The 23284-nt window shown below is 43.1% G+C and overlaps 1 protein-coding gene across 1 annotated transcript; it reads right to left on the bottom strand.

The window, feature by feature from the left end:
• Nucleotides 1-5068: 5068 nt before the first annotated feature.
• On the bottom strand, nucleotides 5069-23009 carry ndfip2 (Nedd4 family interacting protein 2). Its single transcript, XM_080758714.1, has 8 exons — nucleotides 22790-23009; nucleotides 17377-17596; nucleotides 16298-16428; nucleotides 14630-14717; nucleotides 11470-11594; nucleotides 10605-10671; nucleotides 9874-9979; nucleotides 5069-9366 (listed from the first exon to the last, which is right to left on the bottom strand). The coding sequence occupies exons 1-7, from the start codon at nucleotides 22814-22816 to the stop codon at nucleotides 9876-9878; spliced, it is 762 nt and encodes a 253-aa protein (XP_080614840.1). The 5' UTR covers nucleotides 22817-23009; the 3' UTR covers nucleotides 5069-9366; nucleotides 9874-9875.
• Nucleotides 23010-23284: the final 275 nt, after the last annotated feature.

Below are 23284 nucleotides of genomic sequence, written 5' to 3'. Positions count from 1 at the left end.
CACCATATAAACCGGCTTTTATTATAACAAAGAGCTTCTGGTTATCATGTATTAAGTTATGAATGAATGAAAATTCATATAATACTCATATCTCAGGAAGTGTCAGGTGAGTTAAATTGCACTAATTTGACTTAAAGGACCACTTCACCACTTTTCAACCTAAATCTTTATATAATTGGTCATGATTAAATCGCCACACATTTTTTTCTACTATGTCTGTGTCTCATAGGAGGGCTGTGGGCAGTTCAGAAACCTTTTTCATTTTCGCATTGCAACTTTCAGAAGTAGAAAGCCTGCAGTTTCTACTAGCTTGGATTCCCCATTGATGATGTCACTGGTGGAGGAGATTCTGAACTGCAAAGGTCAAGAGGTGCACGCACACGTCCACACATCATTTCAACGGGTGCAGCAGTATCCAAAAAGAACAACTAAGAAAGGAACTAGGAGATTCGCAAACCGCTTTAAAAGCTCCAGAAACAATTTATTGACAACAGAGCGCGGAAAATAATACAAACGTTTCGGCCTCGGGGGGCCTTCGTCAGGTATACTCTGACTCATGACAGCACGCTTAGCCGTTAATAGATAGATTTGAGAACGAATGAATCACATTAGAAATATCACCAGTAGTGATTAGACAGAGTTTGTCAGAGCAGCAGCATTATTGGCTTAGGAATGGAGCAAAAAGGGCAGGTATACACGCTCCCGAATTGTAAGTTAACATCAGTTATTACGGTGGTACTTGGAGAGCCACATATTTTCTGAGGTGGTACTTCAGTATAAAAAGGTTGGGAACCAATGCTTTTAACGAATGAAAATAATGAATAAATTAAGCATGATAAACAAAACCTATATTATAATAAAATTAAACATTAGTCATTAATACTGGTTTTAACTTTTCAGGCGGGGGGAATCCACACGCCAGGAGTCGAAAGAGAACAAGATAGCCAGGTGGTATTGTGTGCACGCACGCACGCACGCACACTTGGCAGTAGCCATGCTGTTGACAGCGATTGTCAGCACTGTTCTCTCTCTCTCTCCGGCTCCCCCTCTCTCCCTCTCTGCATGTGACAGAGTTTACTTTGCGCCCCTTTCACCCCCCACTCCTCTCTCTCTTTCTCCCAGCATGAGAGAGACAGAGAGAGAGAGTGCGAGACAGAAGGGGGGGGGGGGGGGGACGGACCTCATAAAGGGAGACATTTGCAGAACCGGAAGGGAGTTATGTAAATGGTCCTCCTCATTAAGACCTTCTCAAAAAGAGGGGCTGGGGCGGATTGGGGGCCAGGGGTAGACGCGCACACACACACACACACACACACACACACACACACACACACACACACACACACACACACACACAGGGAAAGCAGGGGGAACATAAACCCATTATGTGAATAGGCTTCTCTGTTCAAAGTAAGCCCCACTTTTTTTTTACCCCTTTCTTTCCCTCTTCCTCTCCCTCTCTCTCTCTCTCTCTCTCTCTCCCCCCTCCTGCTCCAATGTAGTTTTGGGGGTGCATGGGACCTGAAGGGACTATATCAGCAATAAGTAGAGATGCCCCGATACTGAATCGGTATCGGAAAAGTATTGGTATCGGCCCTTATTTGTCATATCGGTATCGGCCACCGATCCGACACAGGGGTAATAAGGGGTTGACACTATGGCAGGTAAATACAATGTTGGGGCATGTGGAGTTTGCTTTGGAGTTGCCCAAACTGCAAGTGCACATAAAGTATGAGTGAGGAGTCTGCTATAAACACAACAACAGATATATAGCTAAAAACATAACAGGAGATCACTGGTATTCGGTATCAGCTAACACAGAAATGGTGGTATCGGGGTCAGATCGGGAACGAAAAAAGCGTATCGGGACATCCCTAGCAATAAGCTTACAATTCCCACAACGTCGTAGGTTTTATAAGCTGTCGCTTATTTCCGCTCTGTGCGGGGAGTCATACCTGACACTGTGTGTGTGTGTGTGTGTGTCACGCCCGTATCATACGACAGAAATAGCTGTTCTGCAAGCCATAAGACCTGAGGACGATTCTACAAATGTCTTCTAAATCATGACAGTTTCCTGAAAAACCCTATGTTTCTATGTCAGTCTCAAACATTTTCATGTCAAGGACCCCCACGATTATATGTAATTGGCCGCCGACCCCCATCTGACAATATGTTGTTCCAGGGACCCCCTAGTAGCAAAGATTTGAGTTAAAAAAACGTTGGCTCTGAAAGACTATATATTCAATATACTATACATCGCAAGATTTGCGCCACATTTTCACGATTTTTCAAAAATAGCAGACCTACGAGCTTGTAGATCTGCTATTTTTCAATGGCTAAAGTATAACAATACTTAAAACACCAACAGGGGTTCCCGCCCCAGAATGGGTTAAAAGGGTAGGAGTTTTACGGAAGGTGAAATGGCAGAAACACAACCCTCCCCCCTTTTCAAATGAGATCTACTTGACCACCACCGACGAGAACGATTTTAAAACTTTTATTCAGCACAAAGCTGTGTATTCATCAAGCCCAGATAATGTCTTTAGGATACGATAGAATGTTCCGGGGGGGGGGGGGGGCAATTACAGCTCAATTTGCTTGTCTCAGACATGGAAAGATGAGAAAGAGAGACAGTGAGACACTCACGTACAGTGTGTGTGTGTGTGTGTGTGTGTGTGTGTGTGTGTGTCTGTGTGCATGTGCGGGATCTCCGGTCTAACTGTGACACCTATCAAAGGCCAGTGTGTAATTTACACAGGAAGGAGCAGATCAACATCTGAGCCTTGCCTGTCAGGAGATTGCTGCAAGGCTTTCAGTCCACACACACACACACACACACACACACACACACACACACACACACACACACACACACACACACAAAGAGGCTTTGCCCCTTGGTACAGCGGAAAGCAGCAGTAGCAGTCTCGTCTAATCTCTCATCTCGGATTTGCCACGAATATATACGCTGATTTGATAGAAAATGTCAACCTATTTTAACCTATTTTCAGACAATCAGACGCAACCACGCTGTCTGGATGTGTTCAACAGTCCAGACGCCGACTTTGAATGAAAAGCTGTACCATGTCACTTTTCTTGTAGTGAATTGAATTGTTTTGTTTGGTTTTTACAGTTTGGGGTGGTTGTGGTTTTTGGACTACCTGCAATTGAGACATCTTAGATCCCGTGTCTGGTTTGACAACAACCTATAAGAGCTACTGCCTTGCAGGTCCGAACGTAATTTCTCCCCTGAGCAAGGCAGGCCAGGCATCCCTTAACTCATTGGTAAACCTTCCAGCACTTACGCAGGAGACCCAGGTTCAAATCTGAGGTAGAACATGAGTAAGGGATAATATCTGGCTAGGTGGTCATTCGTAGGGAGATAATTCACCCTGAAAGTGAATTATATCCCGACAATGACCACCTAGACAGATATTATCCTGTCCTGCTTAGTCTATTTCTCGCTCAAATGTTTTCAAAAACATTTTTGAGAGCAATGTTTAGCTGTAAATGACATTGTGTGTCACTAGTGTGTGTGTGTGTGTTTACATGGCTGTCATGTTGGAAACAGCAGTAAATCAAGTGGGGCGCAGCCGTGCAGCTGGTGCTCAGAGGGTTTGATTAGGCAGCGGTCTGTTATACAGCGGAGCGGTCATTATGATGAGATAACTCACCGCTGAATTAAGCGGTTGACCAATCAGAATCAAGCATTCAACCAAGCCATGTAATAAAAGATAATATTAAAATACCTATTTGTCAGACAGTTTTCACAGCATTTCAACGATAACGGAAGAAGCGACAGGAAAGGCGAACAGGGAGCAGAGGAATATAAAACACGGCAGGCCATGGGAGCCAAACCTGGGACGCGCTGAAGAAGGTGCATTGCGCCCATGTGGCATGTGCAACCCACCCGATCACTCTCAGCCATCGGGTCACACGCCATGAAAAGACTACAGGCGTGGTGTAGATTCACACTTCGCCATAAACCCAGAGCCAGTTAACTCACCCAGTTATGGAATCCTCCAGTAGATGATTCGGAATCCTCTGTTGTCAGATCCGGATCGCTCTTCTGGAATCGGATGTGGTGTGATGACGGACATGGATTTAACGTCCCTTCAGCAGGCACAGACACGCTCGTAAAACAAGACGACACTCTAAAAAAGGCACACGACACAGATACATACACATTTGGGGAAGCCATGCATTATTATGTGACTGGGAGATACTGTGAGAGATCGTAGCAATTAGATGATAGTTGGACCTCAGCAGTGGCGTCCTGTATGGTTGAGTTTTTAATGCTCTCAAAGTTGAATCCACACAGGATTGCTCATGAAAGCGAGGACAACTCTTCTCCTTGAAATATAATAAAGCTTTGAGACCGTTGAAAATAATGTGTGTGCGCCGACTTTACGAACATTTCAGGTCAAAAGATAGGCCCCAAATTAAAACTTATACGTATAATACACTGTGTGAGTATTCTATTCTCCCAGTGAGACTGGCAGAGATGTTTTTGCACATTGTGATGGTATGTCAGAGAACAGGCAGAATCCAATACAGATAAGGCTAGAAAAGCACACACACATTTTTGATCAGATCTAGGTAAGTGCTAACTTCTGGGGAAAAAAAAGAAAGAAAATGGGGTGCAAGTTGGTCCTGAGGTTGCTTAGTACAGTCAGGCCATCTCTGGCGCCATCTAGTGGCAGGCATCAGCACACACAGCCACACTCCTACAGTTTCGTTTTTTTTTGCGAAGAAGACCACAAAATATTAATAAAATTAGCCTATTGAAGAGTCTGATTTGCACAACGCCAGGGCCAGAGTGTCCCGAGTCCTGACGAATATCTCAAAAAGACAAAAAAAAAGTCTTTAAACATTCACTGGCTTGCTTTATCGTATATCCCCCAAGACCCCCATCCTGGTGAAAATAAAATGTCAAGTAATTGTCAAAAGCGCACAAGCTTATTCTACTCGCTAGGTGGTAGGGGTAGCATAAGCCGGACTTGAACTCATGCTTCCTTCATGCCCAAGTTGTTCCTTTATTAAGCCCAACACACCGTTTGCCCACTGGCAGGCTGCATTTTGAACTTTATTGGCATTTTTGCAAGACATCTTTGCGTTTAATTCCAGTCACATGAGTGCATATTAACAACCATACTCACTCCAGAGAATGTTACAAGAATTGTCTCAGACAAAAATATAGCTTGGCCGTTGCTCTCGTGTCTTTATTTTATTTAATCTTACAAACAAACATATGTAATCATAACCACTAACCGTTTAGATCTAATAGTATTAACCCAATCAATTGGGTGAATTCCAAACCATGCATCAGAGCTTTAATTTGTCAAACGATGTTGATATTGCTGAGAAACGTTTAGTGGGATATGCCTAGGCTATAGGGAGTCAAAACTATCCTAGACCAAAAAAAAACAAAGTTAATACTCATATTGTCACAGTTTAGGGCTAATAGCGATGAAACAAGACATAGGATAACAATTATCATTTGTTTGTTTATGTTGAAAATTAAAAGTGCAAAAGGCAACATGATTTGGGATGGTTAAGAATTCCAATTGACCCCCCCCCCCCCCCCCACCCCAAAAAGATATTTAATTGAATATCTTTTATCTACCCATCACATCAAGTTAAGCAGATTCACAAATCATACAAAGAAACTCTTGAAGTGCAAAAATTATGAATTGGCATTAGCTGGTATATATCTATACAGTACACACACACACACACACACACACACACACACACACACACCTCATTTTTCAAGATGACAATGTGATAAAATCATCAAAAAGGTAGGGTGCCACAAGATCATGAGCAACACGCACCCCCCCCCCCAGTCTGAAAATGCATACGATCCCCTCCCCTCACAATGTTCATCGCAACCACACTCGCAGATAACTACAACTTTTGCTACCAAATTCCAAAATAAGTATTCTCAACGAGAGGCGGCTGTCTTTTTTCTTTTTTAATGGTTCTCCAGAGAACACGCAAGCCTGTGAAACTACCTGGACCGAACGGACAAATATCTAGCGTTTAACTACAAGAAGACAGTGTCCTTGTAGAGGCAGAAAGGATAGGCTCTTGAGCAGGAAAAGGAAGAAAAAGGCAAAAATCTAATCAATTATAATCTAGATTAATCAGACATACAGATATTGTTCCGTGTGGGACAGGTTGTGGCTTGTGGGACTTTCATCACTGTGCCTGCAATTGTGAGAACTACTACAAAACAGACAATGTGAACAAATGCTTGTTACCCCATTCTGGGCGGGAAACCCCTTTTGGTGTTTTAACTAAGCATTATGTTATACTTTAGCTATTGAAAAATCTACAAGCTCATAGCACGGCACCGAGTGGCGCGCTACAAGCTTAGTTGTAGGTCTGCTATTTTTGAGAAATCGTGAAAATGCGGCACAAATCTTTGAATATATTCTTTCAGAAGACTCTTTTTTTTCAACGTTAGGCCTAAATGGGTTAACACAGGACTGAACAGCTACTATAAGGCAAGTTGCAAAGATATATATTTTTTTTGCATAAGACCGTTTTGTTTTTTTCCACTAAAAGAAGGAGATTTCTGTCCACATCTCGCCAAAGAGCAAGTGCTGTAAAACCACGATTAATTAACACCGCTTCCATAATTATGATAAAAGGCTGGACATGCATGGAAAGCCAAACTAGCTGGTGGGCCGTTTCACACGCCCAGGGGTTTGCCTGCATGCGGTCTTACAGTATTTGCTCCAGTTTTGCAGTTAGAAAGACAAAACGAGAAATTTAAATTATTGACGAGCAAACCAGCAGACTTTTTTGTTTCGAGTTTGTTTAATAATGTTTCGTGAAATAGGCCCATGGTTGTGATACAAATTGTTGAAGTTCCAATGTTCAATGCAAAAAAAAAAAAAAAAACTCAACAAAATTCAATTGTTAATTGGCAATTATTTTGAAATCGTGACAGCCTTAGTTCTGTTTTGAAATAACTTTAGTCAATAAAGCATACATATTTGTTTAAAAAAGCTGTTAGTTATTATACTGAAGTAGTCTAATAGCCAACAGCTCCTTGGCAACAAATCCAAGTGGCATCGCTCTCGTCTATTGCTGTCGACAGCCAAGAGATTGGAGTCTGGGTGACAATATAGGCCATTTATCATAGCTGCACATCATATGTTACACAATCGGCTGACAAGACAGTGAAATTGCCAGGGTTAACTCTGAAACATTATTAAAAAATGTTTTACACTTTGAGTTTACACTAAAGACTGGACACACACACACACACACACACACACACACACACACACGGTCACACGCGCGCGCCAAATTTTCCATGGCCGTAATTTCTCTCGGGACGGTTTAAATGAATTGAACAGTTGTATTTATTCTCATTTTGCAATTCCTTTCACATGTGTGGTTAGGCCTACACGTTTAATTTGGTTTTCCACTTGCCCACATGTCGGTCAAGACTAAGAGTGTCATTTACCCATGGTCTATTAAAAAGAAATGGCATTAGCGGTGATGATTCATACTGCATAGGTCCAACCGCGGCAAATACCACAGGTTATCAATGAAAGGCAAAAATCCAATCCAAGAAAAATAATCTCTCTAATATTAATATCTCAGTAATCTCTCTGCAAATTGATGGTCACTCTCTTTATGTGCTGGTCTGTTTTTAAGATGTGGGTTGGTCCTTACATCTCCTGGTCGAAGACAGGAGGGCAGAATCAACCTTTCAAGTGAAGCTTGCATGTTCAAGTGTTCGAGATGAGAGTTCCCCCTGTAGGCCCTACAGTCTCCACTACACATCACATCAAATCATTTAAGATGAAGCTAGCCCTCACAAGGGCTAGTCAATGTTGAGCTGCCACTGCATTTGTGAAGAGACAGCTGATATCCACCGCCTATTGCCAAGAATATTGAAAAACACACACTGGTGCATGAATTTGATCTTGCCTGACCCGTCTCTTTACAAAGAGATGCAATGTACTGAAAATCCATTATTATTCCAGAAGTTCCATGAATGGTAGTGTCCATTTCATAGGAATTAAGAAGAGCCTTGGGAATGTCTGCAAGTCTGTTCATGGTTAGTTAGATAATAGACGGTTAATGCTGGTGGCTGAGACCGTCAATGGATATGAGTGATTTATCTGTTCACTTGACAACTCTTAATGATCAGTTTGTCCCGATTACCGATTAGACCGCTGCGACCTGTAGGCTTGGAGATCAATTTGACTATCTCGGTTGACTGAGGAAACTGAGCAGACAGAGTGCAGACCAACACTAGTCCCCATAACACCACACCATACTAATAGTCACAGTTGGGAAAGAATCTCGCCATTTGCGATCTTAGCTTCAACTGTTCAGGCCGTACAAGGTAGAGATTTGAATTATTGGACTCTGATCACTTATAATTCAGATTTAAAACCTACATAGTTTGTTTTAAATGTTGGAGATTTACTTCCCTTGCTTTTGCACATTTGACTATTGGCTGGCTAATGAATGTTTTTACTTATAATTAGTGGTGAGATATGCACAGTGTAATGGTAGTTTGGGTTATTTTGTATGTTTGTGTTGATACTTTCAATACATTTAAGCTAAGTGCAGGAAAGCCGGCAATGTTAAGGAGCTGTTTGAATGATTGACTATGAAGAGTGCATTTAAAAAAATGCTATACACGTACATTTTAGGAGACATTATTCTCCAAAGTCCACCATTCAACAGAGAATCCACACCGTATAGAATCAAAGTTACCTAGCCTACTACTGCTCCATCTTGCCTTGCAAAAATGGTGGATATCTCATTTTTAGAATGACACTTGCAATGACACGCACCCAATTGTGGAAAAATGAGGATTACCAGATCAACATGCCCGGGTTGAGGTACCTTATGCCTATACCTCATCCAGGTGTCAGCCATTCACAGGTCACACAAAAGGTCACGATCAATGAAAAAGGGGTTTAGATCACAGAGATTGGGGGTGGGAGGTTTAAAAACAAAAAAAGGAGCTTGTGATCAAAACGAAGGCATACAAAAAGAAAGAAGGCAATAACGAAATACAACAATATAGCCAGCAAGATATCAGATCAAATCAAAGGGACGGTGGAAAGGTAGAGACGTCAGAGTGAGACATGTTTGGGGTCTTTCTGTTTTTAAGTCTATTCTATGACACTGTTCAAACGCTCTCTCACTCTCCATTTCTCTAGCTTTCTCACTCTTAATCCCCATCGCAATCCTTCTCTACCTCCTCCTCCTCCTCCTCTCTTCGCTGTGCGCCTTCCGTCACGTCAGGTCATCCAAGGGGAGGGTGTGTGTGGGAAAAAAGGAAACTTCCGACGCGATGGAGGAATGTCGTCGGTACGGGGCGACCTGTAGAGAAAACAAAATACAAATTGTTTGGCAGTGGTGTCGGGTATAATACTGAAGAGTCTTAGTCAATAGACTAAACATGCCAGACAATCAGTACAGTCCTCGGAAATAGCAAAAGAAAGCAGAGAGTTAACCATCTTTTTATTTATTTATTATTAAAAACATAGCCTTACTGTTTAACCCATTTTGGGGGGGAACGCTTTTTGGTGTTATTATGCTTTAGCTATTTTTGAAAAGTCGTGAAAATGTGGCCCAAATGTTTGAATATATTCTTTCAGAGCGTTTTAAACTCAACAACACATTTTCAGATGGGGGTCGACGGGCCGAATTTCATCTATTTTTGGGGGTCCTTCACAAGAAAATGTTTGAGAACGACAGACATAGAAACATGGGGTTTTTCAGAAAACTGTCAAGATTTAGAAGGCATTTGTAGAATCGTCCTCAGGTCAAAATGGGTTAATGTGTTCTCAAATGCTTAAGAGAGAATGCCAGAGAAGATGACCTTACCTTCAGTAGAGGAAAAAGAAGCGTGTTCTGTGAGAGGTGGCCATGTTCTCCGACATGTTGCGGACTTTCAGATAGTTGACGAAGCCTCTGAAGAAGAGCAGGAGACCTGGGTGTCGAACAAAGGCCGCCATTAGTTTGACATAATCTCCAAAACACTATTTATATATAGAACCCTGGGGTCCCCCAAGGGTCAATACTTGGTTCCCTCCTTTTTTTTTTTTTTTTTTTGGATCTACACCAAATCTCTTCACTTCACTCTCAACACATTGTGTTGAGCTTGTAGATCTACTAATTAAACTGTCAGAACGGTCACGCTAACAGAATGTTAGGCAAGAGGTTCCAAACCTTAGATTATATATTAATAGAGACGGCACTGGATTTCTCCTCCCATCCACTTGCATTACGTTGCTCTAAAGCGCATGAGGCGATTTCACTCCTCCTTCTGGGTCGGAACAGCGTGCATTCTGGGATGGATTGGACCCAAACGCATGGATGCGCTGCTGTTGACTATCATTGCACGCGTTCACGTGCGTTCACGTATGAAACAGCGTTCAGGTCTCATCATGAACGTGCGCAAATGATAGTCAACGGACCAACGCGGTCATGTGTTTGGGTCCAAACTGTCCAAAATTCGGCCACTATGTCCATTTCGCCTCAGGGTTTCCTCCGGGTGCCGTCTCTATTCATATACTCAAACACTGATGTCTTCAGTAGAAGGGTTTCATACTCACCAAGCAGCAGGAAGATCCACCACAGCCAGTACTGACCATTAAAGTAACCAGTAAAGTAGTCAGAGAACTGCAGAGAGGGAGAGAGAGAGGTTTACAAATTAAAGACATAAAAAACAAGGAACAGAAAGAACAACTCAATCCCTGCCGGGATTAATTAAAGGCGTGCCAGGATATCGCCCCGTTCAACCCTTATTTTGAAGATCCAAAACACTGCGACCGCTTAATGGTGTGTGTGTTGTCGGATCGGTTGTTATTGTGTCACTAGCCGAGGAGAAGTGCAGGCCGGCGCCATTACTGCGACCGCTAGGCTCTGTGCAATAAGCGTTGTTTTGACCAGAAATGCCACCTGGAACGGGGATTTGGAGTCTAAAGTGACTGAAAGCGTGTGTGCGTGTGCACAATCAAGATGGCGCAGTCCAGTGTCTAAGCCAACAACAGATAGCCATCCGAAGCCAATGTGAGTAGCCTTTCCACGAGATCGGATCAAACACATTTATACAACTGAATTAACGCATCTACGAGCTTGTAGATATGCAATTTTTGCAAAATCAGGGAAAATGTGATGCAAATCTTTGAATACACATTCTTTCAGAGCGTTTTAAACTCTAATCTTTGCTTCTGGGGGGTCCCTGGAACAACATATTTTCAGATGGGGGGGGGGGGTCGGCGGCCAATTACATATATTTTCCGGGGTCCTTGATATGAAAATGTTTGAGAACCACTGACAGGTTTGTCAGAAAACGGTCATGATTTAGAAGACATGGGTAGAATCGTCCTCGGTTCCAAATGGGCAGACTAATGCCCAGAACGACGGGTTCCTTGGCAAGACGTCTCTGTGAAACCCAACCCAGCCGTTGCTACGCACCCTGACAATGAGGATCCACTTGATGAGAGACAGGCCAAAGCCGCAGATGGCCCCGTAGCGTCCTGCGATGGTGTTGGTCAGACAGAAGGACAGACAGAACCCGATCCAGTTGAACAGGAAGGCCACTGGAGGGAGAGAGAGACACACGCAAGCAGGTACAGAGTCAAGGCGAGAGAAAACATTTTGGGGCGGGAACCCTTTTGGTGTTTTAAGCATTATGTTGTACTTTAGCTGTTGAAAAATAGCAGATCTACAAGCTCATAGCGCGGCACCGAGTGCCTGGGGGGGGGGGGTCCCCTGGAACAACATATTTTCAGGCCAATGGAGAGCGACGTTGCTACGTGGCGGCCATCTTACCTCTGGGCAGCATAACATTGTGTCTATGGGGCATGTACTTTTAACCCATTGACGCCTGGTGCAACGTATACGTTGTTCTACCCTTGATGCCGGCGCGCTCTCTGTGTCTCATCAGCTATTGCTATACATGTAGCAACATAACTATTTTAAAAAAAATCATCAGAATTTGAAGGTTTTCAGAAACCTTAGGTCAGGCCCTAGAATGCGTTCCCAGATTCGGCCTCAGGCATCAATGGGTTAAATAACCATAACATTGTGTCTATGGGGCATGTACTTTTAAATAACCAGAACATTGCGTCTATGGGGCATGTACTTTTAAATAACCAGAACTTTGTGTCTATGGGGCATGTACTTTTAAATAACCATAACATTGTGTCTATGGGGCATGTACTTTTAAATAACCATAACTTGCTCAATTTTCAACCGACGGTTTCGTTTGTTATAAACTTATAACAAACCAACGACGTTCATATGAAAAACAAAATTAAGCAGATAATAGGCACGTTGACAACGTTTGTCATAAACCAACCCGTTTGTAAATCAGTCAAGATTTGAGCGAGTTATGACTGTTTTTGTTTGAGCTTCCATTGAACATACTGTACTGTAGCCCCGAAGGAAGATGGCCGCCGGGTGAACTACGTCAGAGACTCCGTTTTGAGCCATCTAGCCTTTATATATATATATATATGTGTGTCTATGGATGTGCGTGTCTTTCGGCTGTTTGTTCAGCCTCTGTTGCTACTACTGTTTACCAATCATAACAGCACTCCGATCTAACAAGCAACTCAGCAGCACACACACTGCACATTTGAGTCTGTGTGCCTTTATTGTTTCCCCCTGTGTTGGGGTTAAGAAAACAACAATGACATAATTGATGATGAGGTGACGTCTTTCCTACACCGCTGCTCGCGCACTACGGAAGCCTTCCCAGGGCGAGAGGGATTCGATGACGTCGTGTCCATGTTGACTTTCTCACAGCCGCTCGCCACAAAACAAGCGCTGGAACCAAAACATACCCACCAGGGGCGTCAACTACCGGAATGCAGGGAACGCGGTTGTGACAGTTGGGGCGATGCCATGCCACCCATCAAAAAACTAAAATGACACATCGTGGGCGGGAACCCCTTTTGGTGTCTCAAGCATTATGTTATACTTTAGCTATTTTTGAAAAATTGTGAAAATGTGGTGGAAATCTTTGGATATATATATTATTTTTGAGCGAACGTTTTTAACTCAAATCTTTGCTTCTGGGGGCGTCCCTGGAACAACATATTTTCAGATGGGGGACGGGCGGCCAAATACATATATTTTTGGGGGTCCTTGACACGAAAATGTTTGAGAACCACTGACATAGAAAACTGCCTTGAATTGATTTAGACGATATTTGTAGAATCGATGGACCACCTTTGCTGCCGTATGACTCCCCGTCTCTCTCTCTCTCTCTCTCCCAGTTACCCGTCACTCTGCACTATACTATCTGAATATAATATATATAAAAATAATTATGAGAAAGGTCACCACAACATCACAAACACAGAGCACATGATAACACCAAGACAATACAAAAACATGAGGTCCCCACAGTATACAGAACCATCCTATCGGTGGGGGCAGTTTGTTTAATGGATGGCTGAGGGCTAAGATTCTGATTGTTGAGAGCTGCATCACTGCATAGTTCGGGGAGGTCTGCATGGTTTATGATGCTTTTCTTTACAATACCAGCGACAATGGCGTCTGCCACACATTTAGAAATTGCTTAAAAGTTATCCGATGGAGCTCAATGGGACAGACAGAGGCTCTCTCTACTTACCATCCATCAGAATGCCAATGTGCGTCTGGCTCAAAGCCCAGACGCTGCACCAATCACTATGACATACAGTAAGTTGAGAGCCCTCTTTCTATTTATTTATTTATTTGAATCAATCCTTGCACTTGTGTTTGATAATGACACAGACATGTTATCTACCCGAGTCATGGTGTGGCGTCACCAATAATGTTTTTCATAACTTACTGTGGAGACAACAATAGATTTTGTCAAATAGCCCAATAACCCATCCCTATCTTTATTTGACATCTGGATACCTCTTGAATCAAATCAGCAGGTTGAATCAATCAATAGATCTGCCATGTCCACGGTTGTTTAATTTATTAACAAGATTATGGTAGTAGACAGTCCTACGCAGCCATATTTCCTAAAAAAGGGTACCTCAATCGAAAGCCGACTTGCAAACGAGAGAGTCCAATGCTGCATGGGTGGATTTAAATCTATGGAGTCAACTTAACCCATTCTGGGCAGGATCCCCTTTGTGTTTTAAGCATAGTCATACTTTAGCTATTGAAAAATAGCAGCTCTACAAGCTACGAGCTTGTAGGTCTGCTATTCTTTTTTAATCGTGAAAATGTGGCGCAAATCTTTGAATATATATTCTTTCAGAGCGTTTTTAACTCAAGTATTTGTTTCCAGGGAGTCCCTGGAACAACATAGTTTCAGATGGGGGTCCGTGGCCAATTACAGATAATTCTGGGGGTCCTTGACATGAAATAGTTTGAGCACCACTGACATAGAAACATAGGTTTTTCAGAAAACTGTTTAGAAGACATTTTGTAGAATCGAGCTTTATCCCCTATGATGCCCTGCGGATTTGGGCCCTGCGTGCACCCAGGATACCTGTGCAAAGCTCATTTCTCCCCTTCTTTAGGCTACTACTGCTGCCAGCCTAGCAAGAGTAATGTATGCTGCTTTACCCAACATTGCACAGAGGCAGGCAGAGAGAAATCTGGGACACCGGGTCTCGTCACTTACTGAAAAATGCCAGCATGAAGATCCCATCGTTCCCCACTCGAAGCTGATCAGCGTCACTGAAGTCGTCCCTGGGAGGGAAGTCATCGTCCTAAGACAGAACGCACACGCAAATAGACATACATTTAGTCCAGAAAGCCTGAAGTCATCCCAAAGTCACAGTACGAAGCCATCCAAGAACTCGTCAGGGCTTTCAGCACGGCTGTCTAGGTTCGACATGTGGTTTCGTTCATCCACATATTATTGACTCCGTAGGGATGAATTCAACACTTGCAATGTGCAAGACAAACATCCGAGACTGTCAGAAAGCAGTGCATTAGGTGGTTAACCCATTTAGACCTGTCATTTTAGATTATATGGCCGTTACATACTGCCAACTAGGTGAATCACAGATTGAACCTTTGCTTTTATATGAAATATCCAAAGTAGTTCTAAATTGCAGTATTGGTACTTTTACTTAAGTAAAACAACCGAGTACTTTTTCCACCGTGGGGCTTGAGGACTACATACCACCTTAGAGTGCACCACCATCTTTTGGGCAGTGAGCCATGCTATACCACAGAGTGCATCGCCATCCTCTGGCTAAACTAATTACTACATTTTAAAAACTACATTCACTTACTGACTTTTAAACCATTTTTTTTTGTTAATACTTTTTTTTTTTAATCGTTCTAATTTGGCTGGGTGAATTATAACATTCTGTGGTCGGACAAAATTTGAATGCATAATACTGCTTGTATGCCTAATTTCTATTTTATGGATTTTAACATGCTTTTCTGTTATTGCATGGAAACTCCAAACACTACTTTGTAAATACTATGTATGTACTATATACATAGTATATAGTACAAAAGATAATGACGTGGAATTTAGCATTTTGATATAGGTAGGCAGCCTTCGTGTGTGTGTGTGTGTGTGTGTGTCATTTTGTCGTCTCCGTCCTCATAATATCCAAAACTGTTACTTTTCAGGATTCAAATTCAAAAGTAGCGGACGCAGCAGATCAGGTCAGTTTCGAGCTTGTGTGAAAATGCTACTTTTGATGCTTTCTGTGTGACGCTGTAGCAGCACGATCAAGTAGAGCATTCATTTACCAAAAGAAAAGAAAAGTTACAATAGAGAGCGGTGTTGTTTTTGGCAGCAATTTTTGGTTTTATTGTTTTAGTCTTTTGAATAGTTTTCCTTTAGTTTTAGTCACATTTTAGTCACCAGGAATGTGTGCGTTAGTCTAGCTTTACTAAACTAAATATCATAAGATTATAGTCAACTAAATCTACATTTGATTTAGTCGACTAAAATGTATTTTGTCGGGCCTTGATGCCGTCGTAATGACTGATTTTACAGTCACAACGCGAGGTTGTAGATCTGCTATTTCCAGCATGCAACCAAGTGTAAAATTACTTCTACTGGATCTCTTGTACACTAGTCCCTTCGTAACATTTTAGTCTTAGTTTGTATTTGTTGACAAAATTGTCAATAGATTTAGGCCTGGTTTAGTCATCATAGCTTAGTTGTCATTTAGTTTCCATTTAGTTTCCGTCAGTGAAAAAAAGGTAGTCGACGAACATTTTTCGTCATAGTTTTAGTCAACGAAAACAACACTGACGATAGAGAGATAAGATAACAGAGGTATTTATAAACGAACTGCTCTGGCAGCCGTGTGTTCCTTACCCTGGGAACCACGTCCACGACAGCGGCGGCCATCGAGGCGGCCTTGGCCTTCTCTGCTTCATCGTACGTGGGCAGCGAGGTGGCAACGCTGTACGGCGGAGGCACCGGGAAGCCAGCCTGGAAGCTGGCATCTGTGGAGCACATGGATGGATTAGAGCTAGACAATCTCGCGACAGAAGAAATGGGGGGGGATACATACTCTGTTTTTACAGAGTAAAAACGGCCATAACTTCCCAGCACCCCAAGCTTCTATTTTGAAATAAATCCCGGCGCCGATTGCGTTAAGCAGTCAAGTTTGACTTTTTGTCACAGTTTTAGTTCTCTGTTCCGAGATCCCCACAGAAATGTGTTGCTGAGGTGACACAGTGCCGACGACCCTTATTAAATGTGAGTTGTGCCAAGAAGATGAAGGAAAACCAGGACAGGCCCCGCTGGACAGAGCACAATATAGGCCTCGGCAGGTTGTATGAAAGGCGAAAGGAAGCCAAGAATGACACTTTTGGTACCCAGTGTACAGAGAATATTATCCACTGTATAATTTGATCTTGGTCCAGTAGCGCTTAACCAATTCTGGGCAGGAAGCCTTTTTGGTGTTTTAAGCCTTATGTTATACTGACTAGCTATTTAAAAATAGCAGTTGTACAAGCTCATAGCACGACACATGCTTGTACAACTGCTATTCTTTTTTAAATACTGAAGATTTGGCACAAATCTTTGAATATATATTTTTTCAGAGTGAACTATCATCTATAACTAACATCTATGTTGTACAACAGTGTCGCAGGAAAATAGTCTATCTACAAGCTCACAACACGTCATATTGACGGCAATTTTCTGTATTTTCTAAAACATTGCTTGGGAATAAAGTGTTGTTCACAATGGGACATAATACACCCAAGCTTTATTTTTCTTCTCACAATTTCTTTGCATAAAGCTCCCGTGTCTAGGCCGGGCTGGCTCTAAATATCAAGTGTTCAGATATTCATTCAGCAGGTTACTATTTAAATAGCATTATTATTAAGGGTATTAAGGGTATTTAGAACAGCCCACGGTCTCAATCAATCCCTTTGTGGACATACCAGGCGTGGAGCCAGTTGCTCCTAGATCAATGGTGGCATAGGGAGGCGGAGGGGCCTCGGCGTCCCCCTGGGTACCCGACGTCGATGCCTGCTCGCAGGCCGAGGAGGTGGAGGGCAGCGCGGCCGACTGGGAGGACGATGCCCCGCCCTGGGCCGAGGCAGAGGTGGACGGCTGTGGATCACTGGTGGAGGCCTCCGAAGGGTCGTCTTCATTGTGCAACTTGGGACAGGCGAGAAAAACATAGAGGGAGGGCAGAGGAGAAAATGATTATAATAACAACACTTTTCAAAGTTCAAACCTTGGAAGAAAAATGATTTTTTACAGATAAAAAAATAAATAATAATAATAGCTCAAATGTATATAGCTCTTTACTGAATACCCAAAGCTCGTTACATGAAAACACTAGGAAGGAACTGCATTCAAGAAGGAAAAATAATAAAAACAAGTAAAATATCAGGTTAAAAACATAAAAGGCTAAGCAAGGGAAGTGGAGGGGGGGGGGGGGGGACATCTTAACCAGACCTCAGCTGGGGAAAGCTATCTTGAAGAGTTGGGTTTTGAGTGAGGTTTTGAAGGAGAGCAGGGAGGGGGCAACTCTGAGAGGTTGGGGCCAGACACTGACACAGCAAAGGCCCTGTCCCCCCCAGGTGCGGTACTTGGCCTTGCGGACCACCAGGAGGTTGGCTTTACTAGACCTGAGGGGGCGGAGGTGGGACATAGGGTTCAAGAAGATCCGAGAGGTAGAGATTGTCGAGTCGAGTGCTTTGTAGGTGGTGGTTTTGTAGTGAATGCTTTGTTTGACGGGGAGCCAGTGTGGGTCCTGGAGGACATGGGTGTGAACCGTGTGATGTGGTCTCTGGAACGGGTACTGGTGAGCAGGCGGGCAGCTGAGTTTTGGACGTGGGAGTTTATTGAGGACTTTGGAAGTGGTGCCTTTAAGGATACCGTCTGTTGTAGTAGTACATAGCCTCCCTCTAAATAGTATCGATACTACCGATAAAAAGTATACTGCTTTAGGGCCATTGATCCAAGCCGGACCACAATCGACTTGATCATTAGAATTAATAACATGTGGCCCAGGCCGCTGGCGTAGCTGGCCGGGCCACTAGGCTGCAAGGATCCCAACGACCTTCGCTGCGTGTCATTCCCCATCTCTCTCCCCATTTCCCATCAGTCTTGCACTAGCCTTGATGACCTTACAGGGGTATGCATACTATGCAAAGGCTAAACTCATGTAATTTAGAGAACATGATTTTATGTATAGTGTATACTCTCATAGCTTCACTGTACAGAGTAGACATTAGACGTACTGTTAAGACAGAAGTTAGGTTCTTAACTCGCTTATGATTCTTGATGACTATTTCTATGCATTTGATGGTTTACCAAGTGTTGTTCTTGCTTACTTTAGTGTAAATCGCTCTGGATTAAGAACGTCTACTAAATGCCTAAATTGTCTACTGTCCTTAGTGTCCTATGAATTAAAAAAATGTGAACTGAGTGGTGCAACTCCCCCCCCCCCCCTCTCTCATTAACAGGCAACAGTGCAGCACTCTCTCTCTCTGTTTCTGGCACCACAGCGCCCCTACTGGTACTAATACTGGTGCTCACACAGTCACATAGGTGCATGGGTGGGTTAACGTCGCATAGTTAGGCGGACACGGACATTGCTGTTCCTTGGAGTGGTTGCACCACTCAAAAAATAATGTACAGTAAAAGCCGGACAAAAAAAAGTCAATATTACTCAAGGTACATTTTTTATTCCGGTTTTACTTGCAACAATTTCTATATTGCAGTATTGATACTTTTACTTACTTGCGAGTACTTTTTCTATCAATGTTTTACACGTCATGCTCTGGACTGCATGTCTGACTGACACATTCTGAACCCATGCATGGACACTGAAGTCAACATGGCCATGTCAACAGTGAGGCGACAGTAATGGGACACACTGTGGGAGCACGAGGGTTTTATTGACCGTCGTCTCCACAGTCCACACACACACACACACACACACACACACACACACACACCTGACTAAAGTGCATCAGCCACATTGGCCACAGAGCCAGTCTGAGTCAGCCAACCGCCGCACTCACATTACAGGGACAGATTACAGGGGGCAAGGGTGAACATGACAGGGTAGAGGGGTAGCCTCACGTTCTAGTTCTAGTTCTAGCCACACGTTGTGTGTGAACGCAGCATTAGGCCAGTGGTCCTCAAACGGTGTGCTGACCGAGTGCCAGGTGACCATGGTAGTACACACGCACACACACACACACACACACACACACACACACACACAGTCCTACTACAAACTCAATTTCCTCATGCAGCTTCCTTGTGTCCTCACGACTGACACGGCCCTGGAAAAGACAACTAGTGCATACTGTGTTTCCTTTGATGCATTGATGCAAGGAACTTGGGTTTAGCTAGTGAACATTCACCCGCCCACACGCACAACAATCAGCTTTTGAGTTTGGGTTGCAGGCAGCATTGTAAATGAGTGGCTGAATGACTATGCTAGGATCAAGGACAGAGTGCAGCACACACACACACACACACACACAGAGATCCCAGTGCAGCACATACACAGTGTTACGTAAGGGCTTAACAACAAACACACACGCCTCCGTGTGTCAAAATATAACCAGGCCTCAGGCCCGCTCAGTGTAACAGATACTGGAGATGGGAGCAAGGAGAGATAGAGAGAGCAAGATAAGAGAATGAGAGAGAGAGTATAGCCAGGTCTGGAAGATTGAGGACGTATGCATAAGAGGGAAGAAGGCAAGAAGGACAATAAGGATGCAGTAGTACTGTATGTAGGTGGTCATTTTATACAGGTTAATCAAGGACATACTAGCGGGTTGCATTCGTGAAAATAACAGAATCAAACTTTGTCACATCTTGCGTGTGTAAAATGGGTGACATTCTTAATTGCGCAGGCTCACTATGTGACACAGTGACTTTCAGCTTGCAGATGGGCTATTTTTGAGAGATACTCTTGCATGACAAAGTATGCACTTATGGTTAACCATCTGAAGTTGAACCATATTGTCCCAATTCTGCGGCCAACATTCAGCGGAAATAGCAGATCAACAAGCTCGCAACTTGCAGATTTGGGGCGGGGGGGCTAGTAGACTGCTGGGGTGGTCCGGTCAACTAGCGGTAAGTATTTACTACCTATGGTTCAAATAGTTAATAAAGCGTGAATTCAACAAGACATTTCTTGATTTGACTGTAATGCTCCCAGCCCAGTGCCCACGCATACATATAAACGTGGAAACCCCTTTTTCCTGAATCCTGTCACAACACCACATACCGTCGCTTAGCAACTGAGCTGCAACAACAACCAGCAATGGAACTACCCTCGTCAAGGAGGAGAAGACAACACGACACCCAAGTCAAGGCAGATGTACGAGCTTGCAGCGCGGCACAAAGTCAGCTTACAATACATCTGCTATTGTTGAGTAGCCACTAAATAATCTAAAATCACAGATGTTTTAATGGGATAATACAAATATTGAGACAAGCCTTGCTGTACACAAGTGTTTCCAATATGCATGGAAATTGAAAATGCGCGTTTCATTGTGGTTGACTAAATATTAAAACCAGTCACCCGAGTCATAGCGTGTTTGGGTCACAAACCATAGCCAAAGGGATCGTCGTCCTGTCGCCTACATGCTTATCAGAGCAGAAAACACAGCGTTCCTACTATTAGCCACAGTGATAACTAGCAGCCATCGTCACAATGAATCTATCCAACGTTCAGACTGGAAGTGGAACCGAACATAGAATGTTACAGTAGCTAAATTAACCCATTTAGAACGCCGATTTTAAAACGGCTTATAAAGTTCTAAGTTCTCAGCAAAAACGTAGGCATTTTTTTCTTCCAAAAAAAATCATAACAGCATCTAAAATTACACAGATGATTCACAATTTTAAAATGTAGAGCAATGTATAGGCTTAATGGGTAAAGTGCAACAACGTTGTTTCCTGCACCGGTTTTAATCGGACACACACACACACACACACACACACACACACACGCGCACACACACACGCGCACACACACACGCGGACACACACACAGACAGTCGGACACACACACACACACACACACACTACTGGACAAGACATGTAGAGAGGACACTTCTCAATGGGGAGGGGAGCTGTCAGGGCCCACAGGGGTGTCCTTGAGGGTGTTTCAGGGTGAGGGTGTCCCCAGCTAAATTATTGATGGTTAGGAATGTGCCCTGGGGTCTGTAACCTCGATTGCATGCATACAAAATGGAACCAAATGGACCATTTTGGTTTAATTGTATGTGCTCAGAGTTAAATGAACAGTAAGAGCAAAGATAACACAATGTATCAAGTCTGGGGTCCTTGAAATTATCATTGACACATGAAATAGTACAACCTCTTCTCGCAATCAGTGCCTGTCACTGCATGCCATTTTGAAGCGCATATGTGGAATGTAACCCCCAGCTGTCTAATCTATGCTGGTTGATCTCCTTTCCAGTTTAAACACCGCTGATTCATCAATATGCTGACTTGGTGAAATGAGGGGCTGTTGGTGTTCTGGTTTGACTTGAGACCTGAATAATCCTGCCACAGTGCACTTCATAATAAATGGCAAAATTTTGACCAAACCATAAGATCAGATGTAAGAAAGCATTATTTATATAAACACCCCATAATATTATAATGAGAATTGTACAAGTGTACACAAATAAATACACCGTAGTACGCTGGGCTAAAATAGCTTAATTGTCTATACGAGATTGTAGCCTTTTTGATTGATTGAAGTATTCATTAACAGTTTGCAGAATTACAGTAGCCTACATTTCAAGCACAACTCAATACAAAAAATGATAACTGAGTGGACGACACGACAACCATTAAGCATTACACTTGTTTACAAGAGAGTCCACCGTTTTCAAGAGACGTACAAATATACACTTGATATAGCCCGTCCACCACTCGCCAGCTTGTAGTTCTGTCCTTCCCGGCAAGACTACAACTATAATGCTATAACATTATACTAGATTATAACTAACTGTACACAATAGAAGTGAAGTGAATCACTAACTTGTGTGGCCTACAAACAACTGCAGGAGCGTAGCTTAGCATCTCGGCTAACCTGTTATCCTAGCCGATGCGGAAGTATAGTGCTGCTGCCTCAAAACAAGCCAGGAGGGGAAGAAAACAAACAACTCGCTGACGAAATACAGGTTTTAAATTACATCAAAACGAACACCTTCTCAACCAGACCATGTTGTCTTCCTCTGGGCGAATATAATGTACATACAGTTAATTAAAGCGATATCGGTCTGTGGTCTGGCATCTGCTACTTTTAGGCTTCCTACTGTCTGGGCCTCGTTGTAATGTTTTGTTTTGGACTGGGCTACTCACCACTTGGTATCGGCTCGCTGGGTCCATCACCACGGTGACGTTTGGCTGGCGACTAACCAGCCCAACACGATGAGAACAGAGTAGTTAGTACCACTCGCGGTTTGTCTGTTTGTCTTTTAGTTGTTTAACTCTATGCTATGCTTGTGGGAGAAATGGCTTCAAGCCTCCTCGTCCTCACACTTCATTCGGACTTCCAACTGTAATCTTCCTTGGTTGCAACTGAGCAGGAAGCAAGCGCTCCGTCACACCAGTGTTTTTTAGAGAATATAAGACTTCCGGTGGGCGTTCTCTTCAAAAATAAGAGTATCCGATGTAAACTGAAATACTGAATCCATTGAAAAGCTTTATTTGCACACTAAAACACATCTAAACGAGTAAAACACATTTAAACGATGCTCTACGCTCAATATGTCACAGGATCTATTGAATGTGAAGGGAGAGGTGAAACTGACAAGCCATCCCACATCCCAACGTCACAGTTGAGTTCACATTCAG

The sequence above is a fragment of the Protomyctophum bolini genome (assembly GCF_963924005.1).
Source record: "Protomyctophum bolini genome assembly, chromosome: 24".
Taxonomy (NCBI): domain Eukaryota; kingdom Metazoa; phylum Chordata; class Actinopteri; order Myctophiformes; family Myctophidae; genus Protomyctophum; species Protomyctophum bolini.
The sequence above is the reverse complement of the archived record's forward strand: the minus strand, read 5'-3'. Positions and strand labels throughout refer to the sequence as shown.